Source organism: Cricetulus griseus, chromosome 6, assembly GCF_003668045.3.
Source record: "Cricetulus griseus strain 17A/GY chromosome 6, alternate assembly CriGri-PICRH-1.0, whole genome shotgun sequence".
In the NCBI taxonomy this organism is placed as follows: domain Eukaryota; kingdom Metazoa; phylum Chordata; class Mammalia; order Rodentia; family Cricetidae; genus Cricetulus; species Cricetulus griseus.
This window is the reverse complement of record NC_048599.1, coordinates 105,336,274-105,362,632: the sequence shown is the minus strand read 5'-3', so window position 1 is coordinate 105,362,632 and position 26,359 is coordinate 105,336,274. Positions and strand designations below refer to the sequence as shown.

General features: G+C 39.8%; 3 protein-coding genes across 4 annotated transcripts in view; 2 read left to right on the top strand and 1 right to left on the bottom strand.

Annotated features, from left to right (window-relative positions):
* Window positions 1-1,253: 1,253 nt before the first annotated feature.
* On the top strand, window positions 1,254-12,664 carry Ssb (small RNA binding exonuclease protection factor La). The gene is made up of 12 exons (XM_027420222.2): window positions 1,254-1,404; window positions 3,324-3,415; window positions 5,771-5,874; window positions 6,062-6,236; window positions 6,726-6,833; window positions 6,906-7,006; window positions 7,865-7,936; window positions 8,218-8,257; window positions 10,753-10,893; window positions 11,541-11,742; window positions 11,857-11,982; window positions 12,262-12,664. Exons 2-12 carry the CDS (start codon window positions 3,350-3,352, stop codon window positions 12,348-12,350), a joined length of 1,224 nt encoding a protein of 407 aa, XP_027276023.1. The 5' UTR covers window positions 1,254-1,404; window positions 3,324-3,349; the 3' UTR covers window positions 12,351-12,664.
* On the bottom strand, window positions 12,348-25,335 carry Mettl5 (methyltransferase like 5). Of its 2 annotated transcripts, XM_027420223.2 has the most exons (7): window positions 25,013-25,333; window positions 21,800-21,914; window positions 20,588-20,769; window positions 18,785-18,867; window positions 14,473-14,524; window positions 12,872-12,921; window positions 12,348-12,454 (listed from the first exon to the last, which is right to left on the bottom strand). In XM_027420223.2, exons 1-7 carry the CDS (start codon window positions 25,119-25,121, stop codon window positions 12,416-12,418), a joined length of 630 nt encoding a protein of 209 aa, XP_027276024.1. In that variant the 5' UTR covers window positions 25,122-25,333; the 3' UTR covers window positions 12,348-12,415. The 2 variants fall into 2 exon arrangements, with proteins under 2 accessions (XP_027276024.1, XP_027276026.1); XM_027420225.2 differs by lacking the exon at window positions 12,872-12,921 and having other exon boundaries at window positions 12,351-12,454; window positions 25,013-25,335.
* The window catches only part of Ubr3 (ubiquitin protein ligase E3 component n-recognin 3), a 157,436-nt gene continuing 156,359 nt past the window's right edge, over window positions 25,283-26,359 (top strand). Inside the window, exon 1 of the mRNA XM_027420475.1 lies at window positions 25,283-25,520. Within this exon, the coding sequence (XP_027276276.1) occupies window positions 25,283-25,520 (238 nt within the window). The remainder of the gene's footprint in view (window positions 25,521-26,359) is intronic.

Below are 26,359 nucleotides of genomic sequence, written 5' to 3'. Positions count from 1 at the left end.
AGAATGATGTCGATATTTAACCTATAACTGCATTTTTTTTTCTTCAAATTTTAGGTAGTTTATCTTTTGGGGAGCTGCCAAAAAGCTCTGAGATAATGGTGTTATTTTACAAAAATAATTTTTATATTCCAAGAAAACTAAAGGGAAAAGGTTATGTAATAGGAGATAACATGTCTAAAAGGTTAAAATTGTTTTGTGTACCACCAGGGAGGGATCCAGCAAAAGAAAGGTTTCTGTACTAGATGACCCTACTTTATCTTGAGGGACAGAGAAATTGAGAAACTTGCCAAGGTCACAGTTTGCAGAGAACAAATGAACGCAGGCATGATTCAAGTGTGAAATCTCTTGAACCATTTTAAATGTACTGCTTTTTAAACTCTTGGTTTCTACAAAACCGTGTTTAAAAGTTGGCTTGTTTGCACTGGGATGGCAGGAGGCAGAAGCATAGAGTTTGGGATCAGCCTGGGTTACTCTCTGAGGCACTGCCTCAAAACCAAAACAAACATAGCAGTAGAAGGGATGAGAGTCAGGTGACATTTGTTAAGTCTTCACCGCTTTGCACTGGAGCAGGATTTTAAATTACAGACCACTTTGTGCTTCAGAGAGACGTCGTGTCAGAAACCAAACAACTGTATGTTTTTTTTCAGAACCACAACACGATGCAATTTAAATACACAGAAATTATTGAGCCGGGCAGTGGTGGCGCACGCATTTAGTCCTTTTTGCCGGCGGATCTCTGTGAGTTCGAGGCCAGCCTGGTCTACAGAGCGAGTTACAGGACAGCCAGGGCTGCAGAAAAATAGGTCTCGAAAAACCAAGAAAAAAAAATTATTGAAAAAGGCCAAGCGTGGTGGTATAACTCTTAATCCCGGCACTGGGGCAGGAGGTGGGTGGGGTGGTGCGGGCAGAGACAGGTGGATCTCTTTGAGTTCGAGGCCAGCCTGGTTAACAATGCGAGTTTCAGGACAGCCAGGGCTTATACAGGGAAACCCTGTCACGAAAAAACAACAAACAAAAAAATTGAAAAAGAAAAGTCAAACACTGCATAAGGTGGAAGGGAAGGCTCGAACATACTGTCCAGAAATGCAAAAAAAAAAGAAAAAAAGAAAAAAAAAATCTCCACAGACAGACTTCCTGCCTTCCCCCACCATGCTGCTGGGCGATTTAACAATTTCTCGGGCCGGAGGGCGGGACTCCGAGGATTGTGGGAGGCCGCCGCTACAGCGCACGCGCAGAGAGTGGCGCCGGCGGAGCGTGCCCGCCGCCACGCCCACCTGGCCGCAAGGACTGCCGGGAGAGCCCCCATCTTTAAGCGCGTTTGGCTGGCCCGCCGGCGCTCGGAAGTAGAGGCGCTTCCGTCGTTGTTCTTGAAGCTGTGGTGACTGTGGGATCAGAATCTTTGAGGTGAGCTTCTTGGAGGCTGAGGAGAAGGTTCGTAGGATGGTGCTCCGCGTAGGCCTCGCCTTCCTCTAGTGCGCGCCGCGCGGGCCGCGGCCCGTGTCCGTGTGCCGGGCTGCGGCCCGAGGGGGCGCGGGCCTCGGTGAGGCCGCGGAGCGGGCCCCTGCCAGAAATGCGGCCGCCCGGGGCTTCCCACGTGGCAGGGGCCCGGGCGGGCCGGTGTGGGAGGACGCGGCTCTCGCGGGGCCTCTGGCCGCATCCTTACGGCGTCCTTTCGGTTTGTTACCTGCACCCTTTCCTGGCTGGCCGAAGGCGGATGTTCCGGACCTTTCTTTAAGTCTCTGGGAGGGTCGGTGCGCGTTACACGCCACAGGCTTCTGTGGGGACTAACTGGAGGCCAAAGAAGTGGGGGCCGCAGTTATACTCCCAGCGTCGCTGTATAGTTTTTTTCATTGTTTTTTGTTTGTTTGTTTGTTTTAGAAATGCCATTTACCTCCTTCAAAGCTGCTTCTTTGTGAAATTCTTTGGAAGTATCTGGTAAAACAGTTCCAGAATTGGTTAGGCCACAGAAGTGTTGCAGGGACTAAATAGGTCGTCGTTTTTGTCATTGCTTTGTAGAGGAACGTGGTGGTTGATGGTGGGAGACAAACCAGTGCCTGAAAAAGCAAATTCTGAAATGGGACAAGGTACCATGTAGGTCTCCCATCACGAGACCTTCCGTATGTCTCCAGGTTATAAACCAGCATTTTGAGCAATGTCTGTAAGATACCAACAGTAACTCAGAACTATATTCTACTGCCGCAGATAGTCTTAATGAGTTCGTACACTTTAGTACAATATAGCTGGGTGGTTTATTTAGTAGAGGACTGAAAGCTAGTGCGTCAGAAGATCCGGTTTGTGATTTCTAACAAACGAGTATCAGTCTCTCCTTGTGCCAGGATTGCTGTCAGGCTGTGAAACAGGAAACTGACTATAGAGTTAACCGGTGTGTTAGTGTATTAGGTACACCTTCCCCTCCAGCACCTTCCGTTTAAAGTTTTTGTGTATCCATGCTCTCAAGTTCCCATTTTTCTTATATTCTGTTATATAATATGTAACCACCATAGCTTTCTTTTTCATTTTATTTTTCTTTTTAATTTTTGCCAGTAATGAGTTTTGGTAAGTCAGCTGTGACTAATTTGAAAAGAAATGCAAGCTGTGCCAAACATAGTATTGAGAGCTATAGGAATATGCTGAGATTGTAATGCTGATCTTTTAAAAGCTAGAAATGTTTGAGAAGTGGTTAAGTGGATAGTTTTTCTCCCTGAAGCTTACTTTACCAACTACATGAAGATAACAAAATAAAAGAGGATGCATGAACGAAGATAACAAAATAAAGGAGGAGGTGAGGTGTGTGATTTACTGAAAGGAATAGGTTGCTGGCCTTAGTTTTTCATCCATAATACAAGGCCTTGCACTTTTTTTCCCCCTCCCCTTCGAGACAGGGTTTCTCTGTGTAGCTTTGAAGTCTGTCCAGAACTCTGTAGATCAGGCTGATCTGGAACTCACAGAGATCCGCCTGCCTCTGCCTCCCTAGTGCATGCGCCACCAATACCCGGCAAGGTGTTGCTTTTTTTTGTTTTGTTTTTCGAGACAGGGTTTCTCTGTGTAGCTTTGGAGCCTATCCTAGTACTGGCTCTGGAGACCCGGCTGGCCTCGAACTCAACGGAGATCCGCCTGCCTCTGTCTTCCAAGTGCTGGGATTAAAGGCATGCGCCACCAACGCCTGGCCCAAGGTGTTGCTTTTTTTTTTTTTTAAAGATATATGAGAAATCATAGAGAAACAACCTGTAAAATTAGAAGCTCTTGAAATTTAGTAAGAGTGGTGTAATTTTTAATCCGTTCTTTCTTGTCTTGATTATTTTATATAAAACCTTTTCTTCCAGTGTGAGAAATTTTACAGTTAGCCAAAATGGCTGAAAATGGAGATAATGAAAAAATGGCTGCTCTGGAAGCCAAAATCTGTCATCAAATTGAGGTATGATTCTTGTGTTGTTAAATTGCAAAATTTGTTTAATTTGAAAAACAACATCAAATGTCATATGTGGGCTTAGCTTTGATTCTTGGAGTTAGTGTGAACATATATTATTGGGGCCAAGTTAGACTCAAGAATTACATGCACCCCTCCCCCCAAATAATAAAAGAAAGTCTAAATAGAAAGCCACTGAAGAAAAATCTTAATTTGTAATAAGGATTCTCAAGTGCAGCTCTTCCACAATTGATGGCTTCTGGCAAGGGTGCAGGTGATGTACTCAGTTTTCGTTAAGGGCTAGCCACTGGGAGTGTGACCATGCTCCAATGAGTATATGGTCAAAACAAACGACTTTTTTTAAAAAACTCCTTTGGGGGGGGAGGGGGATGGCACAAGGTTGGGGGTTGGGCTTGGGAGGGTTGGGAAGTATTAATCGGGGTACATGATGTGAAATTCCCAGATAGTCAATAAAGATTTTATGTTGGAACAAAATTAAAAAAAATAATTAGTTATTCCAAAGGTAACACTATAGTGTTGCTTTTTTTTAATTATTATTCATGTGTATTGGTTTTTGCCTGCGGTTAGTGTGTCCACATGAGGAAGCCAGATCCCCTAGAATGGAGTTACAGACAGTTGTGAGCTGCTATATGGGTGCTAGGAATTGAACCCTAGTCCTCTGGAAGAGCAGTTGATACTCTTAACCTCTAAACCAGGTCTCCATGTTGCTTTATTTTTGAGACATGGGGTCTTATAACCATTTCTCCATTTTAGTTCCCAAGTCTGTAAAATGGAGAATGGAGGTATTTGTAAGATGCTGTGAAAAATTAATGAACTGTTGAATATCTAATAAGCTAGCATAAAAGTCCACGGTAAAGTACTTATCAAATAATAGTTCATTCTGTCCAATTAATTCTTTTCAAAAAGCTAACATCATTTTAGAAAAGCTTGTATTTTCAAAGTCCTGTTAGCATTTTTAGACATTGTGTTTAGATTGAAGTGCTGTTAGTAGCAATAATAGCTATATGGGAAATTGTCCATGAATTGTGTTCATACTATGAAATCATTGTTTATTGTGTGTTTTTGTTTTGCATTTCTTAGCTTTTTTTTTTTTTTTAGTTATTTTTATTTTATGTGCATCAGGGGTTTTCCTGCATGTATGTCTGTATGAGGGTGTCAGATCCCCTGGAATTGGAATTACAGACAGTTGTAAGCTACCATGTTAGTGTTGAGAATTAAACCCAGGTCCTCTGGAAGAGCAGCCAGTGTTCTTAACCAGTGGGCAATCTCTCTGCCCCTGTTTCTTGTTTTCTTGAAAAAAAAAATGTGTTCTTAATAATTTTAGAGGCAGTGATATTTGCTCTTGTTTGATGGTTAAAACAAAGCTGTTACAGAAATGAATGCTATTTCCACAGTCTGTAGCCTCTAGATAGATTCAGGGTTAAATATCTTTCACACTTCATGTTCAAAACATTTTTTAGTTTACTTTATGGTGTTTTGCCCCATGTATGTCTGTGCACAATATAAATGGCCTGGAGCCCATAGAAGCCAGAAGTAGGCTTTGTTCCCCTAGGACAGGTTATAGAAGGTTATGAGCCCCCATATGGATGCTGGCAATTGAATTTTGATCCTGTGCTCTTAACCTTGATGGAGCCATCTCTCTGGCCCCTAAAATGATATTGGGGGTGTGTTAGTTATATATAAGAGAAGTATGAAATTCACAGTAAATACCCAGAGATAATATTTCCTAAACATCCCCAACTAGATTGGCACTTAGTTTTTTCCTTTCCCCCACCAAAAATGAGCTATGTTTTTAGGGTGTATTATGTTATCAGTAATACACCATTAATAATCCATCCATCTTCTCTAATGTGTAGTCTTTTAGCTATAACAATTCTATGATGGATATTCTTTTTACTTTTTTAATTTTTGAGACAGGGTTTCTCTGTGTAGCTTTGAAGCCTGTCTTGGAACTCGCTCTGTAGATCAGGCTGGCCTTAAACTCACAGAGATCAGCCTGCCTCTGGAAGAGGAGTCAGTGTTCTTAACCACTGAGCCATCTTTCCAGCCCTGAAAAGATATTTTTAATTTATTAGATCTCTAATTACATTTGAGGCTTTCTAGTCTAGTAACACATTTTTTATACTAGAATTTTTTTCTCTTTATTGATTTGTGGTATGTATGTATATTTCATTATAGTTTGTCTAGGAGAAAATGCTTCTTGGGTCTTTTAAGTTATAACATACATTTTTAAAGAATAGAACTTGCTAATATAAAAAGTAGTTTTCAATGTTATGATTGAACTCAGCATTATGCAGTGCTCTAAGTGCTTTAACATCTGAAATACATTATAATTATTCACAGTATTACTTTGGAGACTTCAATTTGCCACGAGACAAATTTTTAAAGGAACAGATCAAATTGGATGAAGGCTGGGTGCCTTTGGACATAATGATAAAATTCAACAGGTAAGACCTTTTTTGTTGGTTTGTTTCCATTTCTGGGAATCAAACCCAGGAACTTGATCATGTGCTGTCATTGAACTGTTAGTTTTGGGGCTAATAAACCCCCAAATCTTCAAAAAGTCGTAAGTTTTCTGTTACTGTTGATAAAAACATTGTAAAAGCAGATCTTTTTTATGTGTGTATTCTTCAGGCTAAACCGGCTGACAACAGACTTTAATGTGATTGTTCAAGCACTGAGCAAATCTAAGGCAAAACTCATGGAAGTGAGTGCAGATAAAACTAAAATCAGAAGATCTCCAAGCAGACCCCTTCCAGAAGTGACGGATGAGTATAAGAATGATGTAAAAAACAGATCTGTTTATATTGTAAGTGAATCTTCAGTGCATTTCATATTACTTTTATTTAGAAGGAAAATACATGGAGCGAATAAGGATAAAGGCTCAGGACATGTTTGGTCCATTACTATTTTGTTTTTTGCAAGTGTACTTCTAAGCTTTTACCATTGTTAATTCACATATGTTAAACGCTGTCCGTTAATAGCTGAATTCTATAGTAATTTTCATTAGTTAATTTCTAAATACATAGAAAGCTTTAAATACAAGGAAGTAGATTGAAAAGCATAATGTATGATTGCCAGGCTTCAGCAGTTCTTTACATGTAAATAATGTTTTGTCTTTGCTCCAGCTGAGTTATTTTGGAGCAAGTCTCAGGTGAATCACTTTATTGCACTGGAGAATAAGGTTGCTAAACAATTAAGAGAAGTGACAGAACATTAGACATTTAATCAGAATTTATTCTGGGAAGAGATGTTACCCGGGAGTCATTATTTGTACTTCTTTTTCTACTTCTCACAGAAAGGCTTCCCCACTGATGCAACTCTTGATGACATAAAAGAATGGCTAGATGATAAAGGTCAAATACTGAATATTCAGATGAGACGAACATTGCACAAAACATTTAAGGTATGATTATTTGATATAGACTTTCTAGTTGTAAAATATCGCTTTAAAGAAAATGTTTCTGTCCTTTTATAGGGGTCAATATTTGCTGTGTTTGATAGTATTCAGTCTGCAAAGAAGTTTGTGGATACCCCTGGCCAGAAGTACAAAGACACAAGCCTGCTAATACTCTTTAAGTAAGTCTTTTTGCTTATGTTTCTCAGGCCACATGATTATTTGGAATTGACATTCCAAATAAAGTGGAATAAAGTATAAGCAGCAGCATCCCCTATACGGTTAATATTATTTTTAGTATGCTCTGAAAACAGGTTTGCTCAGGGTAATTATAATAGTATATTGAGAACATGAAAGTATCTTTTCTAATCTTATTTTTAGTGCATTGAGGTGTGTATGATGGAGGTACACATGTGCTGTAGTGTGCATGTGGAGGTCAAAGAACAACTCTGTAGTCCATTCTATCCTACCTTCCATGGATTCCAATGATGGAACTCAGGTCTTCAATCGTGTGCAGCAAGTGTTCTTACCTACTCTAGAGACTCAGGCAGGAGGCTCAGGCAGAAATTTGCTACATGGCAAATTCCCAGCCAGTGTGTGGTAAACAGTAAGACCCTGACTTAAAATATCCATGCAAAAAAAAAGTGTATGGTAATTTTTGTGAAGCTAGGATTTCAGATATTCAAAGTAATTTTCAGCTGGGCTATGGCTCATGCATTTACTTTGGGCCCAACCTTTGAGAGGCAGAGGCAGGCAGAATCTCTTGAGTTCAAGGACAGCCAGGGCTGTACAGAGAAACTTTGGCTTAAAAAAAAAAAGAAAAAGAAAAGGTAACTAATTAAATATTTTGGTTGATGTTTTGTTTTTTTGAGATAGGGTTTCTCATAACATTTCTTGTAGTCTTGGAACTCACTTCCTAGAGCAGGCCTGCCTCTACCTCCCAAGTGCTGGGATTTAAGTCCTGCACCGCCCAGGACTAAAAGTAATTTTAAGTCGTTTCTTTGTCTTTGTGAGCTTAGTTTGTGTTTTATGTTTTTCAGGGAAGATTACTTTGCAAAGAAAAATGAAGAAAGAAAGCAGAGCAAAGTGGAGGCTAAATTAAAAGCTAAACAGTAAGTCTGTTAAATTCATGTGACACATTTGAATTTAATGCTTTAACAAGTTTAGCCAGTGGTTCTGGGATGAGCTGATGATGAGCTTTGAGATTGGTGGTAATGGGTCTCTCTTTATTCGTAGTGAAATATTGGTCTTAATTTACCTTGATAACATGAAAGCCATATTGCTGGTATTGTATGATCAAAAAACTCTAAAGACTTGCTTTGATGATTAAGTGGGTTGATTCTTAATGTAGTTAAGTTTAAACATGTTATAATCATGACACATTTATTTTTAGGGAACATGAAGGAAGACACAAGTCAGGAAGTACTGAAACAGTAAGTATTAATATCTAATACATGGGAGAATTTAAGTTAGAATGTCTTTTTGAGATGGTGTGTGTGAGCTCGAGAGCGCGCGCGCCATTGTGAGGAGGTATGCAGATAGCTTGTCAGTTATTTCTTTCCCCCATGTGGATCCCAGGGATTGCACCCAGGTTGTCAGGCTTGGCATCCAGCACCTTTGCCTGCTGGCCCCTCAATTTTATTTATCCAGAGATAAGTTTTTACCATGTTAATCTAGCTGCCTCAGAATTGGCTTTGTAGACCAGTTAGGCCTCAAACTTGAAGGGATCAATCTGTTTCTGCCTCCCAATTGCTGGGATTAAAGGCATGCACCATCATACTCTGCTAAAATAACTTGTTTAAATGTTTTTTCTATTTTCTATTTTAAAATAAATTATTTATTTTATATCCCATCTGCAGTTTCCCCTCTCTTCCCAGTCTCTCCCCCTGTTCCCTCTTTGCTCCTGCCCCCCAATTAACTCCTCCCTTTTCTGTTAGGAAAGGGCAAGTCTCCTAGGAGTATCAATAAAACATTGCATATCAAGTTGCAGTAAGATTAAGCACCTCCCCATGTATTAAGGTTGGTCAAAGTGACCTGTAAAAGAATTAGAGATAGCTGGGTGGTAGTAGTGCACACTGTTAATCCCAGCATTTGGGAGGCAGATAGGGGTGGATCTCTAAGTTCTAGGCCAGCCTGTTCTACAGACTGAATTCCAAGACAGCTGGGGCTGTCTCTATCCCCCCCCCCCAAAAAAAAAAAAGGTCAGAGACAACCCTTGTTCCCATTAACAGGAGTCCTACAAGAGGACCAAGATATACAATTGTAACATATATGCATCATGCCTAGGTCAGTTCCATGTAGGCTCCCTAGTTGTTGGCTCAATCTCTCTGAGCCCCAATGAACCATAAACATACATATATTTAATTTTGTGTATATGTTAGGTACTCTTGGAGGCTAGAAGAGGGTGTCCGATCCTCCAAAGTTAGAGTTACATGTTTGAGTGACACAGTGGGTGCTAGGAACTGAACTTAAGTCTTTGAAAGAGCAGTAAGTACTTTTAACTATTGAACGGCCTCTCTGGTTCCTTCTCTATTTGTTTATTATGTTGCGTGCCAACCACAGTTTCTCCCATCCTCTCTCCCCACCTCCTTTCTATCCCTTCCTCATCCACTTCTCAGGTAAGGCCTCTCAGGGGAGTCAACAAGGCATGGCATATCAAGTTGAGGCAGGACCAAGCTCCTCCCCCTTGCATCAAGGTGGGACCGGGCATCCCACCATAAGGAATAGGTTCCTAAGAGCCAGCTCATGCATCAAGGATAGTTCCTGGTCCCACTGCTAGGGGCCCCACAAAAGACCAAGCTACACAAATGTCACCCAAATGCAGAGAGCCTAGGTGGGTCCCCTGCTGGCTCACTGTCGAGCCTGTGAGCTCCCAGAAAACTCAGGTCAGCTGTTTTTGTGTTTCTCCATTCTGATCTTGACACCCCCACACCCTTACTCATATAATTCCTCTATCCTCTTCAACTGAACTCTGAGTTCTGCCCAGTTCTTGGCTGTGGATCTCTGCATCTACTTCCATCAGTTACTAGATGAAGATTCTTTGATGGCAATTAGGATAGTCACCAGTCTGATTACAGGGGAAGGCCAATTCAAGTACTACTTTTTTCTCTACTCTTGCTAGGAGTTTTAGTTGGGGTCATCCTTGTGGGTTCCTGGGAGTTTCCCTGGCACTGAGAATAAATAGTTTTTTGTTTTGTTTTGTTTTAGATTAGTTTTTTTAATTTTTGTGTGTGTGTGAGAATGTTTTGTCATGTGTTCTGGGGTGGGCAGAAAAGGGTGCAAGGTCCCCTGGACCTGGAGTTACAAGTGATTGTGAACCATCTAAACTGGTAACTGAACTTGGGTTGACAGGACGAGTGGGAAGTGCTCTTAACCCGAGTGCTCCCTCTCCGTTCCCCTAGAATGAGGGTTTTTTGTTTGTTTGTTTTTAAGACAAGGGTTTCTTTATATACAGCTTTTGGAGCCTGTCCTTGAACACAAAGATCTACCTGCCTCTGCCTCCCAGACCTGTGCCACCACAGCCCGGCTAGAATGAGTTTTTAAAGTATGAGAACTTGTGGGTGCGTGGGTTGATTGTTGGGAATGGACATGTAGTGCCCATACCAAGTATTATCACTTAGGCCTCTAGCCATGTATGAGGGCTTCTTAGAGAATGTGTGATTCTACCAATGTCAATTGCATTAGTTATACACAAATAATATTGTCTGGGATTGTTGCTTATTAGAAGATAGTTAAACTCGCCTATAGAAGAAACTTAATAAAATAAAGCCATTGTAAAACAGGGTGGCAATGAAAAATATACTGTTACACTGTACTAAAATAGCACTGACTTCTCTTTATTCCTGATGTAGGTATAGAATGATGTGTAGCCATTTTGGTTAGGTTGCTCTTAAGGGAACCGTTTGATGGCCTTGTATTATTTTTACAGCGACCTCTAGAAGGAAAGATGGGATGCTTACTGAAGTTTTCAGGTGACTTGGATGACCAGACCTGTAGAGAAGATTTACACATCCTGTTTTCAAATCACGGTGAAATAAAATGGATTGACTTTGTCAGGGGAGCAAAAGAGGTTTGTGAACATCTTTGTCATTATTAGTCTATTAGTCTAAAGAACATTCTGTTAGAAGAAGAAATTGCTAGGAAGCAGTCTTTCTTTAAAACAAATTATAAGAAAGTAATTTATATGCCGGGCGTTGGTGGTGCACGCCTTTAATCCCAGCACTTGGGAGGCAGAGGCAGGTGGATCTCTGAGTTCGAAGCCCTCCTGGTCTCCAGAGCGAGTGCCAGGATAGGCTCCAAAGCTACACAGAGAAACCCTGTCTCAAAAAAAAAAAGTAATTTATAAAGCATGTTGATTAAAATAGTTAACTACTTAGTCATTTACTTTTGTCTTTAAGTCCTTTTACTGGGTGTGATGACTTTTTTTGTTTGCATGTTAAATGGGTAATGTACTGAACTTGTAACAAGATTTGTAGGAGGCACATGTAATGAAAAGGCTTGATGAACCAAAAAAAAAATCCTTTTGGGTGGGTGGGAGGGTAATAGTATAAATAACTTGGTATTGATGACTGGAGTTTACTTTTAAAGCATTCCTTCATAATATTCAGTAAGATATATTGAAAATAGCAATAATAGATATGCTGGGGTTGGGGAATAGCTTTGAGTAAAGAGTTGTCAGACTAAAAACTGGAGTGAAACATTTTTCTCTTTGTGTAGGGAATAATTCTCTTTAAAGAAAAAGCTAAGGAAGCACTTGAGAAAGCCAGAAGTGCTCATAATGGTAACCTACAATTAAGGAACAAAAAGGTGACTTGGAAAGTACTAGAAGGCCATGCAGAAAAAGACGCAATGAAAAAAATCATGGAGGATCAGCAAGAATCACTAAACAAATGGAAGTCAAAAGGAGGAGGAGGAGGAGGTCATTATTCTACTTTTTCATTAATAGTTGCTTTACCTCATCTTTGCTTGAGAAAAATCTTAGTTTTCAGCAGACTTAGAATTTTTGACTAAGTTCTCGATTGTGTTTCTACAGGCCGAAGATTTAAAGGAAAAGGAAAGGGGAACAGACCTCCCTATGGTGGGGCACCCAAAGGAAGAGGACAGTTTCAGGGAAGGAGAACAAGATTCGATGATGATGATCACCATCATCATCGACGAGGTAAGTCTTCCTCAAATCCTCTGGGGGTGGTCTCTGTAATTGATAAGACATTATTTCTCTGTGTAAGTGATAGTCTTGATTACTCTATGCTGTTTCACAGATGAGAGGTTGGTTGAAAGATAACTTCTTTAAAGGATAGAAAGGCTGTGTACTCAAGGAAAAGCCTTTTCTCCCTGCTAATTTTTTTTTTTTTTTAAGGAAGCTACTATTAGTAATTGTAGTCAATATTAATAGAGTAGTGTTTACATTGATTTTAACAAATTATTTGTGATCATATAGGACCAATGAAAAGAGGAAGAGACGGAAGAGACAGAGAAGAACCTGCATCAAAGCATAAGAAAAGAGAGAACGGTGCTAGAGACAAGTAGTTTAGTAAGCAATGTTTTTATTCATCTTAGTTAGATTTTAAGCTGCTTTTTGTCTTCGGAAGCTTTTAAAAAGAAAAGCGAATTAGGTCCACTTCAATGTCCACCTGTATAAAAGAAAAAAATTTGTTTTACTTGTCTTTTTTTTTCCTTGTTGTTGTTACCCAAATGAAAGTTTTTTAAAATGTATAGTTCTGTTTGTGTTTGGATGATTCAAATATGAAAAGGAAGATTCTTCCTCTTAATTGCCTTTGTAATATGAGAATGTATTAGTACAAACTTGTAAAATATATGCTGTATAAAAATAGCCAACTGTTTATTTTTTCCTTTTTTTGCTCTTAAATCTTTTCACAAAGAACTTCAACTAGAATATTGACTGCTTTGAGTATGGGCCCTTTCCAGTTAACTTATCTAGTCTCTCAGGCTGGCTTCCTATTTACCCATGCAACTTGCTAAAAGTGGAAAGAACTATTGCAAAGCTTTTTGAATACTAAATGTACACAGGCCACATTTGGGAAACTTACTGATTTCTTTTTATGAAAGTTGTATAATGCTGGCAGGTCATATCGAAGCTCTGTAAAACAAGCCAAACATTCACTTTTAAAGTATTAAATGCTGGTATGCATAACATTTTACATTCATCACTTTGGACATATCCTCATATACTTATGTGTCAAGTTGTGCATGGTGTTCCTGCTGTTTTGATTACATGTCAAAATTTGAGGTTATAGAGAATAGTTAAAAGAATTAACAAGTGGAAAGAAAAGTTCTATGAAATATGTATCTATAGCTGATGATATTTTACTGTCCACATTTTAATAATGTTTACTCCTAGTTATTTTTTCCACTAACAAAATGAAGGCTCATTTTTTCACATTTCTTTCTAATAAGATAAATTCTCTGTACTTTCACTATCGACCAGTGGTATCTTTTATAACTTCCAATGTAATTCTAACCCTATAGGTCATAGCTCTCTATGTGATCAAGTCATCTGGGAATCTTGTTTAGCTGCCAACTAATTCTGTCTGTGTAGGCTCAGGGTTGTTAGAGCTAATGGTCTGACTTGTTATGCATACTATTGGGACTATAATAAAGTGCTCTGTATTGAGTTCTGTTACAGAAATTATGTAAGGGATGACAGCACCTAATAGGAAGATAAACAGGTCTTTATGAACAGTTTAGGTAGATACTTTAACACCATAGGACCAATTCATGGTAAACTCATGGCTAGGCATGTGCCTTTAATCCCAGGACTGGGAAGCAGAGGCAGGTAAGGCCTAGTCTACATAGTACTAGGACAGCCAGATATACATGAGAAACCATGCCTCCAAACAAATGTTTTATTCCACAGTTCCCCCATTTTCTCTGGTGTACGCTAAGCAAGCACACTACTACACCCCAGTCTTTTTTTTTTTTTTTTTTTTTTTTTTTTTCCCAGACAGGGTTTTTCCTGTAGCTTTGGAGCCTATCCTGGCACTCGCTCTGTAGACCAGGCTGGCCTCAAACTCAAAGAGATCCACCTGTCTCTGCATCCTGAGTGCTGGTATCAAAGGCATGCGCCACCAACGCCTGGCCACCCCAGTCTTCATAATTTATTTCAGTACCTTGGTACCATTACTTTTTTTTTTTTTTTTTTTTTAGAAAATGCATAAATAGGGATAGGTAAATGTTTATGCCCTGTGTTTAGTGCATTTCCAACCTATTGCTGAACTGGATAACATACCATAGTATTTTTTTAGTACTTTAAAAATTTAGGCTGGTGGGCTGGAGAGATGGCTCAGTGGTTAAGAACGCTGACTGCTTCCAGAGGACCCAGATTCAATTCCCAGCACTCACATGGCAGCTCACAACTGTCTGTAACTCTATTCCAGGAGATCAGAGACAACTTCACACAGACATATGTAGGCAAAACACCAATGTGCATAAGATAAAAATAAATTTTTAAAAATTTTGGCTGGCCTGTTGACCTTTTAAATAATTAGGGTCGTATCGAAGTGGTGATGTTTCATGCCTTTAATCCCAGCACTTGGGAGGCAAAAGTAGGTGGATCTCAGTTCCAGGATAGCCTGATCCACAGTGAAACCCTGTCTTGGGGGGGATGGGACAGGGTTGAGTTATAGCTTACCTGCAATAATTTCTATCTTGACTTTCCATTCTGCAGCTTTCTTCTGAATATGCTAAAGACAAGTAATATTTTCATATGAGTTGATGTTTAGATCTGTTAATGTTTGAGATTAAAATTATAAAATTTTCAATAAAATTAGACTCAAATTTTAATTATATGAATACTTCTAAAAGCTAGGAACAAAGTGACTTTGCTGTTTAACTGAACCACATTATGTAATTGAAAACTGAAAAATCCATCAAAATCCACAACATGAACACTATAGCTTTATTTCATTACTGAATAACAGTTCTATGTCAACAGGCCATTCAGTGGCAGGATGGTTGAGAAAAGCATAATCTGGAGCCACAGCCTTTGGAACTGCAATCCTACTACTTAGTACCTAACTAAAGTAGCTCTGGCTAAATTATATTCGTTCTGAACCCTACCTCATTTTTCTCATCTGTTGAACGATGTTATATGATCAGAATGAAGTGTTCTAAACAGTACTCCTACCTAGCACCAAATACATTAGCTATAAATCTAAATTTCAACCTCAATAGAAATGAAAAGGTTAAATTATGTATGTATAATAGAAAGAGCTGAGCGTTGGTGGTGCAAGCCTTTAATCCCAGCACTCTGGAGACAGAGGCAGTTGGATCTTTGTGAGTTTGAGGCCAGCCTAGTCTACAGAGTGAGTTTCAGGATGGGCTCCAAAGCTACACCGAGAAACCCGCCCCAAAAAAGTTCAAAAGGTGAGAGTTGTTGAAATTTGGTATTATATATACTTTGGCTATATTGGTAGCATTCTTTGTGATCAAATTGATAAAATACTTTCCCCAATGTTTTAGGTTCAAATATTTCAAATACTGTAACTTTATGCCTATTGATCTCCCTCCCCCCAAATGTTCTGGATATATTTCCTTTCTCTGAATATCGAAAGTTTGGCAATTAGAGAGATGGTTCAGTAGTACGTGTATTTGCTGTGTAATCCTGAGGACTGGAGTTAAGACCCTAGTCACAATCTGCCAGGAAACACTTTAAAAAAAGAAAAGAAAAGAAAAAAAAAACTTGTTTTTATCAAACATCAGAACAGCAAGTCAAATACTTCATATACAGCCTATAGTTAAGGAACTTGGAATAAACCAGTGACAATGTTTGTTCTAAGTAATTCTCAAGCGAAGTTACAAGCTTGTGTATGTCTATAGCATACAGTAAAGGACTATCTTAATATTTGAAGAAAACTCTTCTCAATGTATACTGTATTCAATAGATTCATCATTTAAATTGGTTCCTTTTCTAATGGGAATATTTTTGCCCTTAGTGAAAAACTTAATGAAATCTGACAAAATAATGCTGATAATTCTGCAACCCACCCCCATTGAGGGGAACGGCAAGACCAAACAACAAAGATTGAAGTAACTAAATTGCGTTAAGATTTGTCTGTGTACCATGTGTGCCTGGTGCTCTCAGAGGTCAGAAGATAGCATTGCATCTCCTGGGACTCAAGTGACAAGACAGTTGTGAGCCATCATGTGTGGGTACTAGGAATTAAACCCAGGTCCTTTGCAAAAGCAACCAGTGCTATTAACCATGAAGTCATCTCTCTAGCCCCTTTAGCATTTTTAGGTGTGTGGATATATGAATGTTGAATGCAGGTATATTTAGAGGCGTTAGATACCCTGGAGCTGGAGTACAGACTTTTGGGAACTGAACTCAGATTCTCTGCAAATGCAGCAAGTACTCTTTACAACTGAGTCACCTCTCCAGCCCAATGATGGTTGATTTTAATTGTCAGTTCGACACGATCTAGAATCCCTCAAAATGTCAGTGAGGGATTATCTAGCTTACATATGGGTAATAATTTTTTTTGGTTCAGTGATTTTAGTTTGCCTGTGTGAATGTCTGCACCATGTGTATTCTTGGTTCTCTAGATCAGAAAGTATCAAATTCCCTGGAACTGGAGTTATGGATGGTTGAGAACCATCATGTGGGGGCTGGGAATTGAACCTGGGTCCTCTGCAAAAGCAACAAGTGTCTTAACCACTGAGCTGTCTCTCCAACCCACTGGAGGATAGCTTTGATTATGTTAAAGACCAAGCCCATTCCTGGCAGCACCATTCCCTGAACTTGGATCCTGAACTGTTTAAGTGTAAGGGAACAAGCTGGATGCTGACAAACATGCATGCATTTTTTTTCTCCTGCTCATGACTACTGCTTGAAGTCCCTGCCTTGACCTCACTGTTAGGATGAACTGAAACCTGGAATTATGAGCTAAAATCAACCCTTTCTCCCCTAGGTTGCTTTTTGTTGGGATATTTTATAGTAAAAGGAAATGAACAATACAGGATTGATTTTAAGTCAGCAGGCTTGCTGGCAAGCACCTTCACTGGCTGAGTCATGTTGACTTCAGTTTTTTGAGACAGGGTCTCATGTATCCCAGTTTGCCTTGAAACTTATGAAGCAGAGAAGCCTGAGCTTCTCAACTCCTGCCTTTACTTTTGAATGCTGGGGTTATAGGGGTGCACCACCAAATCTGGTTTATGCTGTGATGGCACTTAAATCCAGGGCTTTGTGAGATGGTCTAGTTCATACAAGCCTAGTCTTTTGTAATTAAAGATGACCTTACATTTATCCTTCTGCATCCACCTCCTATGTGCTGGATTATAGGCATGTACCAACAAGCAATGTTATACTTTCACAGGGGCTATTAGATTACCATATACCCCAAACGTATTCCTTTGACTTGGATTCTTTTTGCTGTGGGTAAATGAATGTTATGTACACGTGTATGTACATGGCTGTAGAGATCAGATTGATACTTGATTTCTTTCTCATTTGTTCTTTTTGAGACAAGTGTGGGTGAAGACAAGGAGGGTAGAAAGAGGGCTCAGCAGTTTAAGAGCACTTGCTGTTCTTCAAAACACCTGGGTTAAATTACCAACACACTCGGAAGATGACAACTATCTGTAACTCCAGTAGGGATCTGCTGTCTTCTATTGGTCTCTTTGGGCATGGGGCACACATGTTATGCACAGACATACAGGCAAAACACTCATACACATAAAACTTTACCAAATGTTTATATATACAATTTCAGGTAACAATAGTAGATGACAACTGATAGTTAAATATGCCAGATACAGACATATTTCATTAATATGCCAAACATGGACCTAAGTATTTCATAAAAATATTAGCTCATTTAATCCAGAAGTAAACAAAGTGTAGCCTATTCTTATTTCCTAAGACTAATACAATGTTGTATAGTATAAATGATGGTACTAAAGCCCAAGTTCCTTGACCAGGATTACAGCTAAAACGCAGTAGAGTGTGTGTTAATCCAGGACAGTCAGGGTCAAGTCACTATGCTACAGTAACATTCAAATAATTAACTCCTCACAGTGTCCTGAAATATATCTTGTACATGGTATTATATGTGTTATATGCTGGCAGAACAAATAATAGAAGTCTTTTTTTTTCTCTTTAACATTCATATATTGTGTGATGTGTAACTGAATAGTCTACAGCACACATGTGGGTTCTATAGATAACATTTGGGTAGTCTTCCTTGGCAGCAGTCCTTCCCAGACCGCGTTTTTAAAAATCAACCCTTGCAGCCAGGCGGTGGTGGCCAACACCTTTAATACCAGCACTCAGGAGGCAGACGAGGTGGATCTCTGTGAGTTTGAGACCAGCCTGATCTACAAGAGCTAATTCCAGGACAGCCTCCAAAGCCACAGAGAAACCCTGTCTTGGGGGAAGAAGAAAAAAAAAAAAATGAACCCTTGGGCCAGTGAGATGCTCCATGGGTAAAGGTCACTTGCTGCCAAGCCTGATACACACCTATTTGAAAATAAACCTACATAAAAATTAAAAGAAATTTAAAATATATGCACACGTATATATTAGTTTTTTTTTTTTTTTTTTTTTTTTTTTTTTTTTTTTTTTTTTTTTTTTTTTTTTTTTTAGGTGGTTTCTCTATGTAGCCCTGGCTGTCCTGGAACTTACTCTGTAGATCAGGATGTCCTCCAACTCAGAGACCACTACTTCTCAAGTGCTGTGACTAAAGGTGCATGCTACCAGGGCTAGAGAGATGGCTCAGAGGTTAAGAGCATTGGCTATTCTTCCAGAGGGCCTAAGTTCAATTCCCAATAACCACATGTTGGCTCACAACCATCTGTAATGACCTCTGGCTCCCTCTTCTGCCATGCAAGCATACATGCAGGCAGAGCAATGTATACAAAATCTTTTTTTTTTTTTTTTTTTTTTAAAAAGGTGCCTGCTACCACTACCTGGCTAAAATAACAATATTGTTACGATTTAAGCTTACTTCTCTAGTTGAGGATTTGTGTAAAGAATATACTGCTGTTCTTGCCATTCCCAAAGCAGTCTTCAGAAAAGCCATATCTGTACCTGTGAAGAGTAAAAAAGTTAATTCGTATTTATTTTTCTTTTTTGAGACAAGGTTTCCCTGTGTAGTTTTGAAGCCTGTCCTGGAACTAGCTCTTGCCAACCAGGCTGGTCTCCAACTCACAGAGATCTGCCTGCCTCTGCCTCTTGTGTGCTGGGATTAAAGGTGATCACCACTACTGCCAGAAGTATATTTTAAAGATTTATTTATTGCTGGGTGTTGGTGGTGCATGCCTTTAATACCAGCATTGGGAGGCAGAGGCAGGTGGATCTCTGTGAGTTTGAGGCCAGCTTGGTCTACAGCACAAGTTCCAGGGCAACCTCCAAAGCAATACAGAGAAACCCTGCCTCAAAAAACCAAAGATTTATTTATTATGTATACACTGTTCTGCCTGCATGGCAGAAGAGGGCACCAAAACTCATTATAGATGGTTGTATTTCTTAGCAGAGTAGATTAAATGAATAGGATTAAGTAGCATTTTTTTCAAACTAAAATTTCTTCACATTATTTCTTCAAAAATGGTACAGACAAAATATTCTGCCAAAACAATGATTAGAGCTGGAACAATGATTCAGCAGCTAAGAGCTCTGTTTGCTCTTGGACTTGAGTTCAGTTCTAGCACCCACATGGTGTCTCACAACCATCCATAATTCCAGATCCCAACTTAAAAGTGTCTGACATCTTCTGACTTCCCTTAGACATGCAAAGCTACACACAAACATAGGCTAAATCCTCACAGATAAAATAATTCTAAAAACCTTAAAAACACTATTGGCTGGAGAGATGGCTCAGTGTTTAAAAGCACTGGCTGCTCTTCTAAAGTTTGATTCCCAGCAACCACATAGTGGCTCATAACTGTAACTCCAGTTCCAGAGGCTCCAATGTCCTTGCACTGTACACGTGGTGCAAAAACATTCAGACAAAACACCTATACACAAAAATAAACGAATAAAATCTTAAACTGGGTGTGATGGCATACACCTTTAATTCCAGGATTCAGAAGGCAGAGGAGGGAGTTTGGGGTCTACAGAGTTCCAGGAAAGCCAGAGCTACACAGTGAGACCTTGTCTCAAATAAATATTTAAAATCTGATGAAACCAAAATTAGGCTGTTTCATTAGAAAAAAATTGGACTAATGTTAATTTTAATATTCTGAGTGACTTAGAGGAGATAATGAAGAATGCACACTAGTCAAAATAATCTTGGTGTGTGGTACTTTAAACTGAATGTTTTTTCCTTTTCTTCCTATCTTGCCCACAGTCAGTACTCACAAAAATAAGCACAGTGAATCCCTATGGGCATATTTTGAAACCCAAAGGCGTTAATAACAGGTTTTAGAAGCTGAGAGTGTTTGCCTTCATGATAGAGAGTGTCTGCTCAGCATGTGGGAGATCCCTGTTTTAAAAGTCCCTGGGACTCTTCAGAATCCAATTTTTGTTTTTTTTTTTTTTCCCCCAGAATCCAGTTTCTAAAAGAATAAAAATGTTTTTAAGTTTTATAATCATGGGAGCTGATCAAATCATTCCAGTTATTAGTCAGAAATAAGAATACATTAGTACAAATCTGTAAAAATAAGGATTAAATTTTCCAATTGAACATCAAATGTGAATTTTAGTAAGTATTAAAGTGATTGGTTAATTTAATAAACAGTAGTAATAAAAACCACTTAACCCAGATCACTGCTCTATAGATATGGGAATATGGTACACTTTTATTACTAACCTTTATTATTTTTGGTTCCAAAGGGAGGATTCATAATTACTGTATCAAATAACTTGGACATTCTGTTAGATAATGTGTACACATCACACTGAATCATATCAACATTTGTTAACTCAAACTCTTCCACATTTCTATTAAATATTTCCAATGCATCTTCATCTATATCAAATCCAACACATAACCTATAAATAAATAAAAAAACAATTGATAGGTTCCTAGTTTAAAAAAAAAAAAACACAGTGGTAGTCCCAGCCTACAATCCATAACCCCAGAGAAGCTTGAACCCTCTTCCAGAAACAGATTAAAGCACATTGCAAAAATCCAATGGGCCACACTCCTGAAGTACAATCGAAGTAAGGGAGGTTCGATAATATGAACAAAGGTGTTAAGACCATGATGGGGAAACTCACAGAATCAGCTGACCCTAGCTAGTAACTCAGGTCTGACTAATGGGAATCTGTATAAGACTGAACTAGACTCCCTTAATATAGGTGACAATGGTGTGACTGGGACAATACATGAGGCCACTGACAGTGGGTCCAAGATCTAATGCTAATGTACAAACTGACTTAGTGGAGCCCATTCTATATGGAGAAATATCTTGCTCAGCCTAGACACGGGTGTGGGGGTGGAGAGGTGCGTTGGTCCTGCCTCAACTAGATGATGGGACAGACTTAGTAGACTTCCTAGGCCTTACCATCTCTATGGAGCAGATGGGAAGAGGGAGAGAGTGAGGGGGGTGGGAAGAGAGGAGGGAGAGGGAACTGGGATTGGAATGTAAAAAATGATAAAAAAAAGTTAATAACTTTAAAATTCCATAGTCTTTTACAAATTAATGCACATTAATATTTCAGTCTCAAAAATGGTATTTTAACATGCAATTTTCAACCCAATTAACAAAGTTTCTTTTGTTTTTCTTTTGTTCTTTTTGTTTTTTGAAACAAGATTTCTTGTGTAGCCTTGGCTGTCCTGGAACTTGCTCTGGAGACCAGGCTGGCCTTGAACTCACAGAGATCCACCTGCCTCTGCCTCCCAAGTGCTGGGATTAAAGCCATGCGCCACCAACGCCCAGCTTCTTAAGTTATCTTTACCCTACTCAAAATGTACTCAGTATCAAATTATTGCTCCTCTCATCCTACCTATAGAATCCTATGAATATATACACTTACTTAAGCCATACCATATGCAAATAGCAAAAAAATGATCACTTACCCTGCTCCTAACATCGAAGCCCCAATGCTAAGTACTCCACAACCACATCCTAAATCTGCAACCACTTTATTTTTAATGTCATCATACGTATTATGGATTGTATAGAGCATGCATGCTGCAAACAGTAAAAATAGAACATTAGTGAATAAGTTAGCAAACTTACTACTAAAATCAAATGCAAATGGCTCTAAAATAATCTGTCTTCCCCCAACATGGAGCTCCAGGTTATTTGTTTTCCAGTTTAGTTTTTAAAGATACAATGTAATAATTTGGGATTGAGGAAGAAGCACGGCAAAGGAAGGTTATACACACCAGTGGCTCCCACAAACTATAGGACTATGTCAAGTTTCTGCTGACAATGCCAAGACTGAAAAAAATGTTCAAAACATCTGCTCTACACAGATCCATAGATGTAGATTTTCCTTTGATAGCTGAGATATTTTTATGAAAGATTAAGTTTTATGAATGATAAAATAAGTATCATTCTTGGTCAAAATATGTTTAGTAACCCTGTATTATGTCTCCAAAAGTATTTTGAAATTTCACTGATTTGGGGCTGGCAACATGACACAGTGGGCAAAAGTACTTGCTGTGAAGGCTAACAATCTGAGTTCAGTCTCCAAGACCCATATGGTGGATGGAAGTAAATAACCAACTTCCAGAAGTTCTCCTTGGACCTGACTGAGAGCAGAGACTTGTGTAACAACTCCCCCTCCCCCCCAATAAAGACACAAAACTTATCTGTAGTATGTTTATCACCAGAATACAGTTATCACAAACTTCTACATCCACAACATAGACTTCAAGATATTTTTTAATTGTTGTTTTGCCTGTATGGATGTGCACCATGTGCCTGGTACCCATAGAGGCCAGAAGAGAATACTGGATACTTCCTGGGTTTGAAGTTACAGATAGTTGTGAGCTGCCACGTGGGTGCTGAATTGAACCCAGGTCCTCTAGACGAGCAGCTAGTGCTCCTAAATGCTGAGCCAGCTCTCTACCCAAACTTAGTGGTGATGTCAATAGATGCACATACTCACAATCTGTGATAACAGAACAAATGATCAAGGCAGAAGTGGCTGAGATTACATAGAGTTGTCAAAAACAAGACTCTCAAAAATAGAGTATATTAAACATGAATAACACCATCAGTTTTTCCTTGTGTATATCAGAACTCAAGGACTGCTAGCCATCACTAATATCTGAGGATCCAGAACATTTATTTAAAACAAACAAATACAGGGTGATGGTGGTGTACACCTTTAATCCCAGCATGTGGGAGGCAGAAGCACTCAGTTCTCTGAATTCGAGGCCAGCCTGGGTCCACAGAGCTAATTCTAGGACAGCCAAGGCTACATAAAGACCCTGTCTCAAAACAAAACAAAAACAACAAAAATCCATAGGGCTGGAGAGATGGGTAAGAGTACATTTTCCTCTTGCAGAGGAGCTGGGTTTGATTTTCAGCATCCACATGTCAGTTCACAAACATTTGTAATTCCAATCTCTGACCTCCATAGGCACTAAACACGTGTGGCACCCATATATAACATACAGGAAAAACACTTACACACATAAAATAATAAAAAAAAATTCAAACCATCAATGGGATACTTGATTACTGTTGCAGGTACTTTTATTTTTGTTTGTTTGTTTGTTTGTTTATTTGTGTTTTTTTGTTTTGTTTTTGTTTTTTTGGTTTTTCGATACAGGGTTTCTCTGTGGCTTTGGAGGCTGTCCTGTCTTGTAGACCAGGCTAGTCTCGAACTCAGAGAGATCCACTTGCCTCTGCCTCCCGAGTGCTGGGATTAAAGGCGGCACCACCAAGGCCCGGTTTGCAGGTACTTTGAAACTCATATCATGTGCACATTACAAACCAGGTGTGGAAGAACTGATTTATTTATTGATTAATTAATTTTGAGACAAAGTCTCATTATATAACCCTAGCTGGCCTGGCTATAAGGTCCAGGCTGGTCTTGAAGTCACAAAGATCTACCTGCCTCTGATTCCCAAGTGCTGGGATTAAGGGTATGTTCCATGTTCCACCATAGGCCTCTAATTTTTATATATATATTTTTTTTCTTTCTGAGACAGGGTTTCTCTGTGTAACAGCTCTGTCCTGGTACTTGCTCTATAGACCAGGCTGGCCTAAAACTCACAGAGATCTGCTGGCCTCTGCCTCCTGAGTACTGAGATTAAAGGCATATATCACCACTGCCTGGCTTAATATTTACCTTTTAAAAACTGGATTTCATGATCAAACCCTACAACTAAAAGGCTGTAAGAAGTTACACTGAGAAAGCCAGGGACTTGCTTGGTAGTGGCTGGCTCAGTCAGTACTGTCCTTACCCTGCAAGCACTTGAACCAGAGTTCAGATCCCCAGCAGTGACATAAAAAGCCAGGTGCCAGGTGGGGTGCTGCAGGATTATAAACTCTGCACTAGAGAGAGAAGACAGGACCATCTTGCAGCCTTGCTGTTTAGCCTTTTGAGGTGACTGGGTAAGCTCTAAGTATACAGTAAGATCCTGACTCAAAAAACTTACGGAGAGCAACTGAGGAAAACACCTGATGTTGAACTCGAACTCTGCCTTCCATATATGCAGACACACGAACATACACAAAATAAATACATAATAGAGAAAACTGGTCTTAATCTGAACACGGTTTAATGTAAATCTTTGGTTGCATCTATGACAATATTTTTGTTTTGTTTTTGTTTTTTGTTTTTCGAGGCAGGGTTTCTATGTGGCTTTGGAGGCTGTCCTGGAACTAACTCTTGTAGACCAGGATGGTCTCAAACTCACAGAGATCCTCCTGCCTCTGCCTCTCAAGTGCTGGGATTAAAGGCATGCGACACCACCACTCAGCCTTATGACAATATTTTAAACACATGTATTCTCCATGAGTTTTATTGGAAGCTTACAAACAGCTATTTTGGAATTGGAAAAGATTCCCCTTTGCAGGTACTCCCAACCAAAGGAATTTTGCTGTCTTCCCTGCTACTCTGTAACAGGTGTTACATATGAATGGATTCGGCTGTATTTTCTCCTACACTCTCAGTATCATCAGTCTTTGGCATCAAGCAAGAGGCAATTTGTTAAAAATGAAACGCATCCTCAACTTTACACAAGCATGTAACTCTGGTTTCTTGTACGTATCTACATACAGAGCAGAGACTCCACACAAGAATCCTTGTCCTAATTAAAAGTGCCTACCTGCAATGTGCGGCCTGGTGGGATACTGTTCTAGAAGTAACTTGGGCGTTTCGAACCCATCCACTTCTTGTAGGCGACTTTCTAGTTCCTTAAGTCTTAACTTCTTCATTGTTTTTATTTTCAAGTTTGGGCTCCCAGGGCTTACAGCACAGGACCTGCGGGGAAATCTACCTCTCCAGCGGTGCAGGCCGGGGGGCGGGCAGACAATTTAGGATTCAGCGAGGGAATCCCACAGACCTCACAGGAATCACTGCTCTGGGCAGCGGGAAGATGCAGGACTGCAAGACGAAGCAACTTGACGAACCTCCCGGGTCCTCTCCGCAGCGCCGGAAGCGCCAATGCACACGCGCACACTGCCGGCGCCGAGCTGCAACTTCTGCCAGGCGCCAGGGTTCCGCCGAGGACCTGAGCGGTTTTTGGTCCTCTTGGGAGCCATTGGAAGAGGAGGCCATCGTGTGCGGTCGCAAACCAGCCTTGACGGCCCCTAAGAACGCCAGCTTTGTCTTGAGTACCTATAGCCGCTCAAAGCTTGGGGAAAAGAGTTGAAGATACGGGGCACTAGGCCAGTGTAACCCTTCCCCTGTGTTTCTCCCAAGTCTCAGAAAGTATCAATCTACACCCACCTCGGCGTCCTTCTCCATTCAAATGCTCGGCTTTAACTTGATGTCCCTCTCTCTAGGGCATCGTGTTTCTTAACAGCGATGTCAGTGAAGCCAGAAGGAAAGAAAAGTCAAAAGAGTGTTTAAAAGAAAGAACATGTCAGCATGGGTAGCATACATTTTAGTTCCAGTACTCAGGAGGATCTCTGTGCGTTCGAGACCAGCGTGGTTTAAGCAGAGTTCCAGGTCAGCCAGGGCTACAAAATAAAGAATATGATTGTGGTATCAAATGAAGGAAACGTGATAGGACTTGTTAAACTGAGCAGAAGTTGTGGATTTGGGGGAAAATGAAGTTTAGGAAGCAGGCACATAAAAGCAACATTTTTTTCCTTTTTTTTTTTTTTTTTTTTTTTTTGGTTTTTCGAGACAGGGTTTCTCTGTGTAGCTTTGGAGCCTATCCTGGCACTCTCTCTGTAGATCAGGCTGGACTCGAACTCACAGAGATCCGCCTGCCTCTGCCTCCCAAGTGCTGGGATTAAAGGTGTGCGCCACCAATGCCCGGCTCATAACAGCAGTTTTTAAAAAATAGTTACAATTATGACAAGAATGAAGGTGATTGATGTGTAGTAAAGCTTTATTATTGCCATTATTAGTCGAATTTTATTTATTTGAACCCAGGGCATTGTGCATGCTTGGCAAGCTATCTACTACTGATCTCCATCCCTCACCCATCATCATCATCATCATC

Coding starts and splice junctions, on each gene's coding strand:
- Mettl5 (XM_027420223.2), bottom strand. CDS start 25,121: ATGAAGAAGTTAAGACTTAAGGAACTAGAAAGTCGCCTACAAGAAGTG. Junction 18,868..20,587: donor TGGAACCAAAAATAATAAAG/GTTAGTAATAAA, acceptor TACTCTTCACAG/GTACAGATATGGCTTTTCTG. Junction 12,922..14,472: donor CAAGATAGAAATTATTGCAG/GTAAGCTATAAC, acceptor CTTGTTTTACAG/AGCTTCGATATGACCTGCCA.
- Ssb (XM_027420222.2), top strand. CDS start 3,350: ATGGCTGAAAATGGAGATAATGAAAAAATGGCTGCTCTGGAAGCCAAA. Junction 6,237..6,725: donor AAAACAGATCTGTTTATATT/GTAAGTGAATCT, acceptor TACTTCTCACAG/AAAGGCTTCCCCACTGATGC. Junction 7,937..8,217: donor GCTAAATTAAAAGCTAAACA/GTAAGTCTGTTA, acceptor ATTTATTTTTAG/GGAACATGAAGGAAGACACA.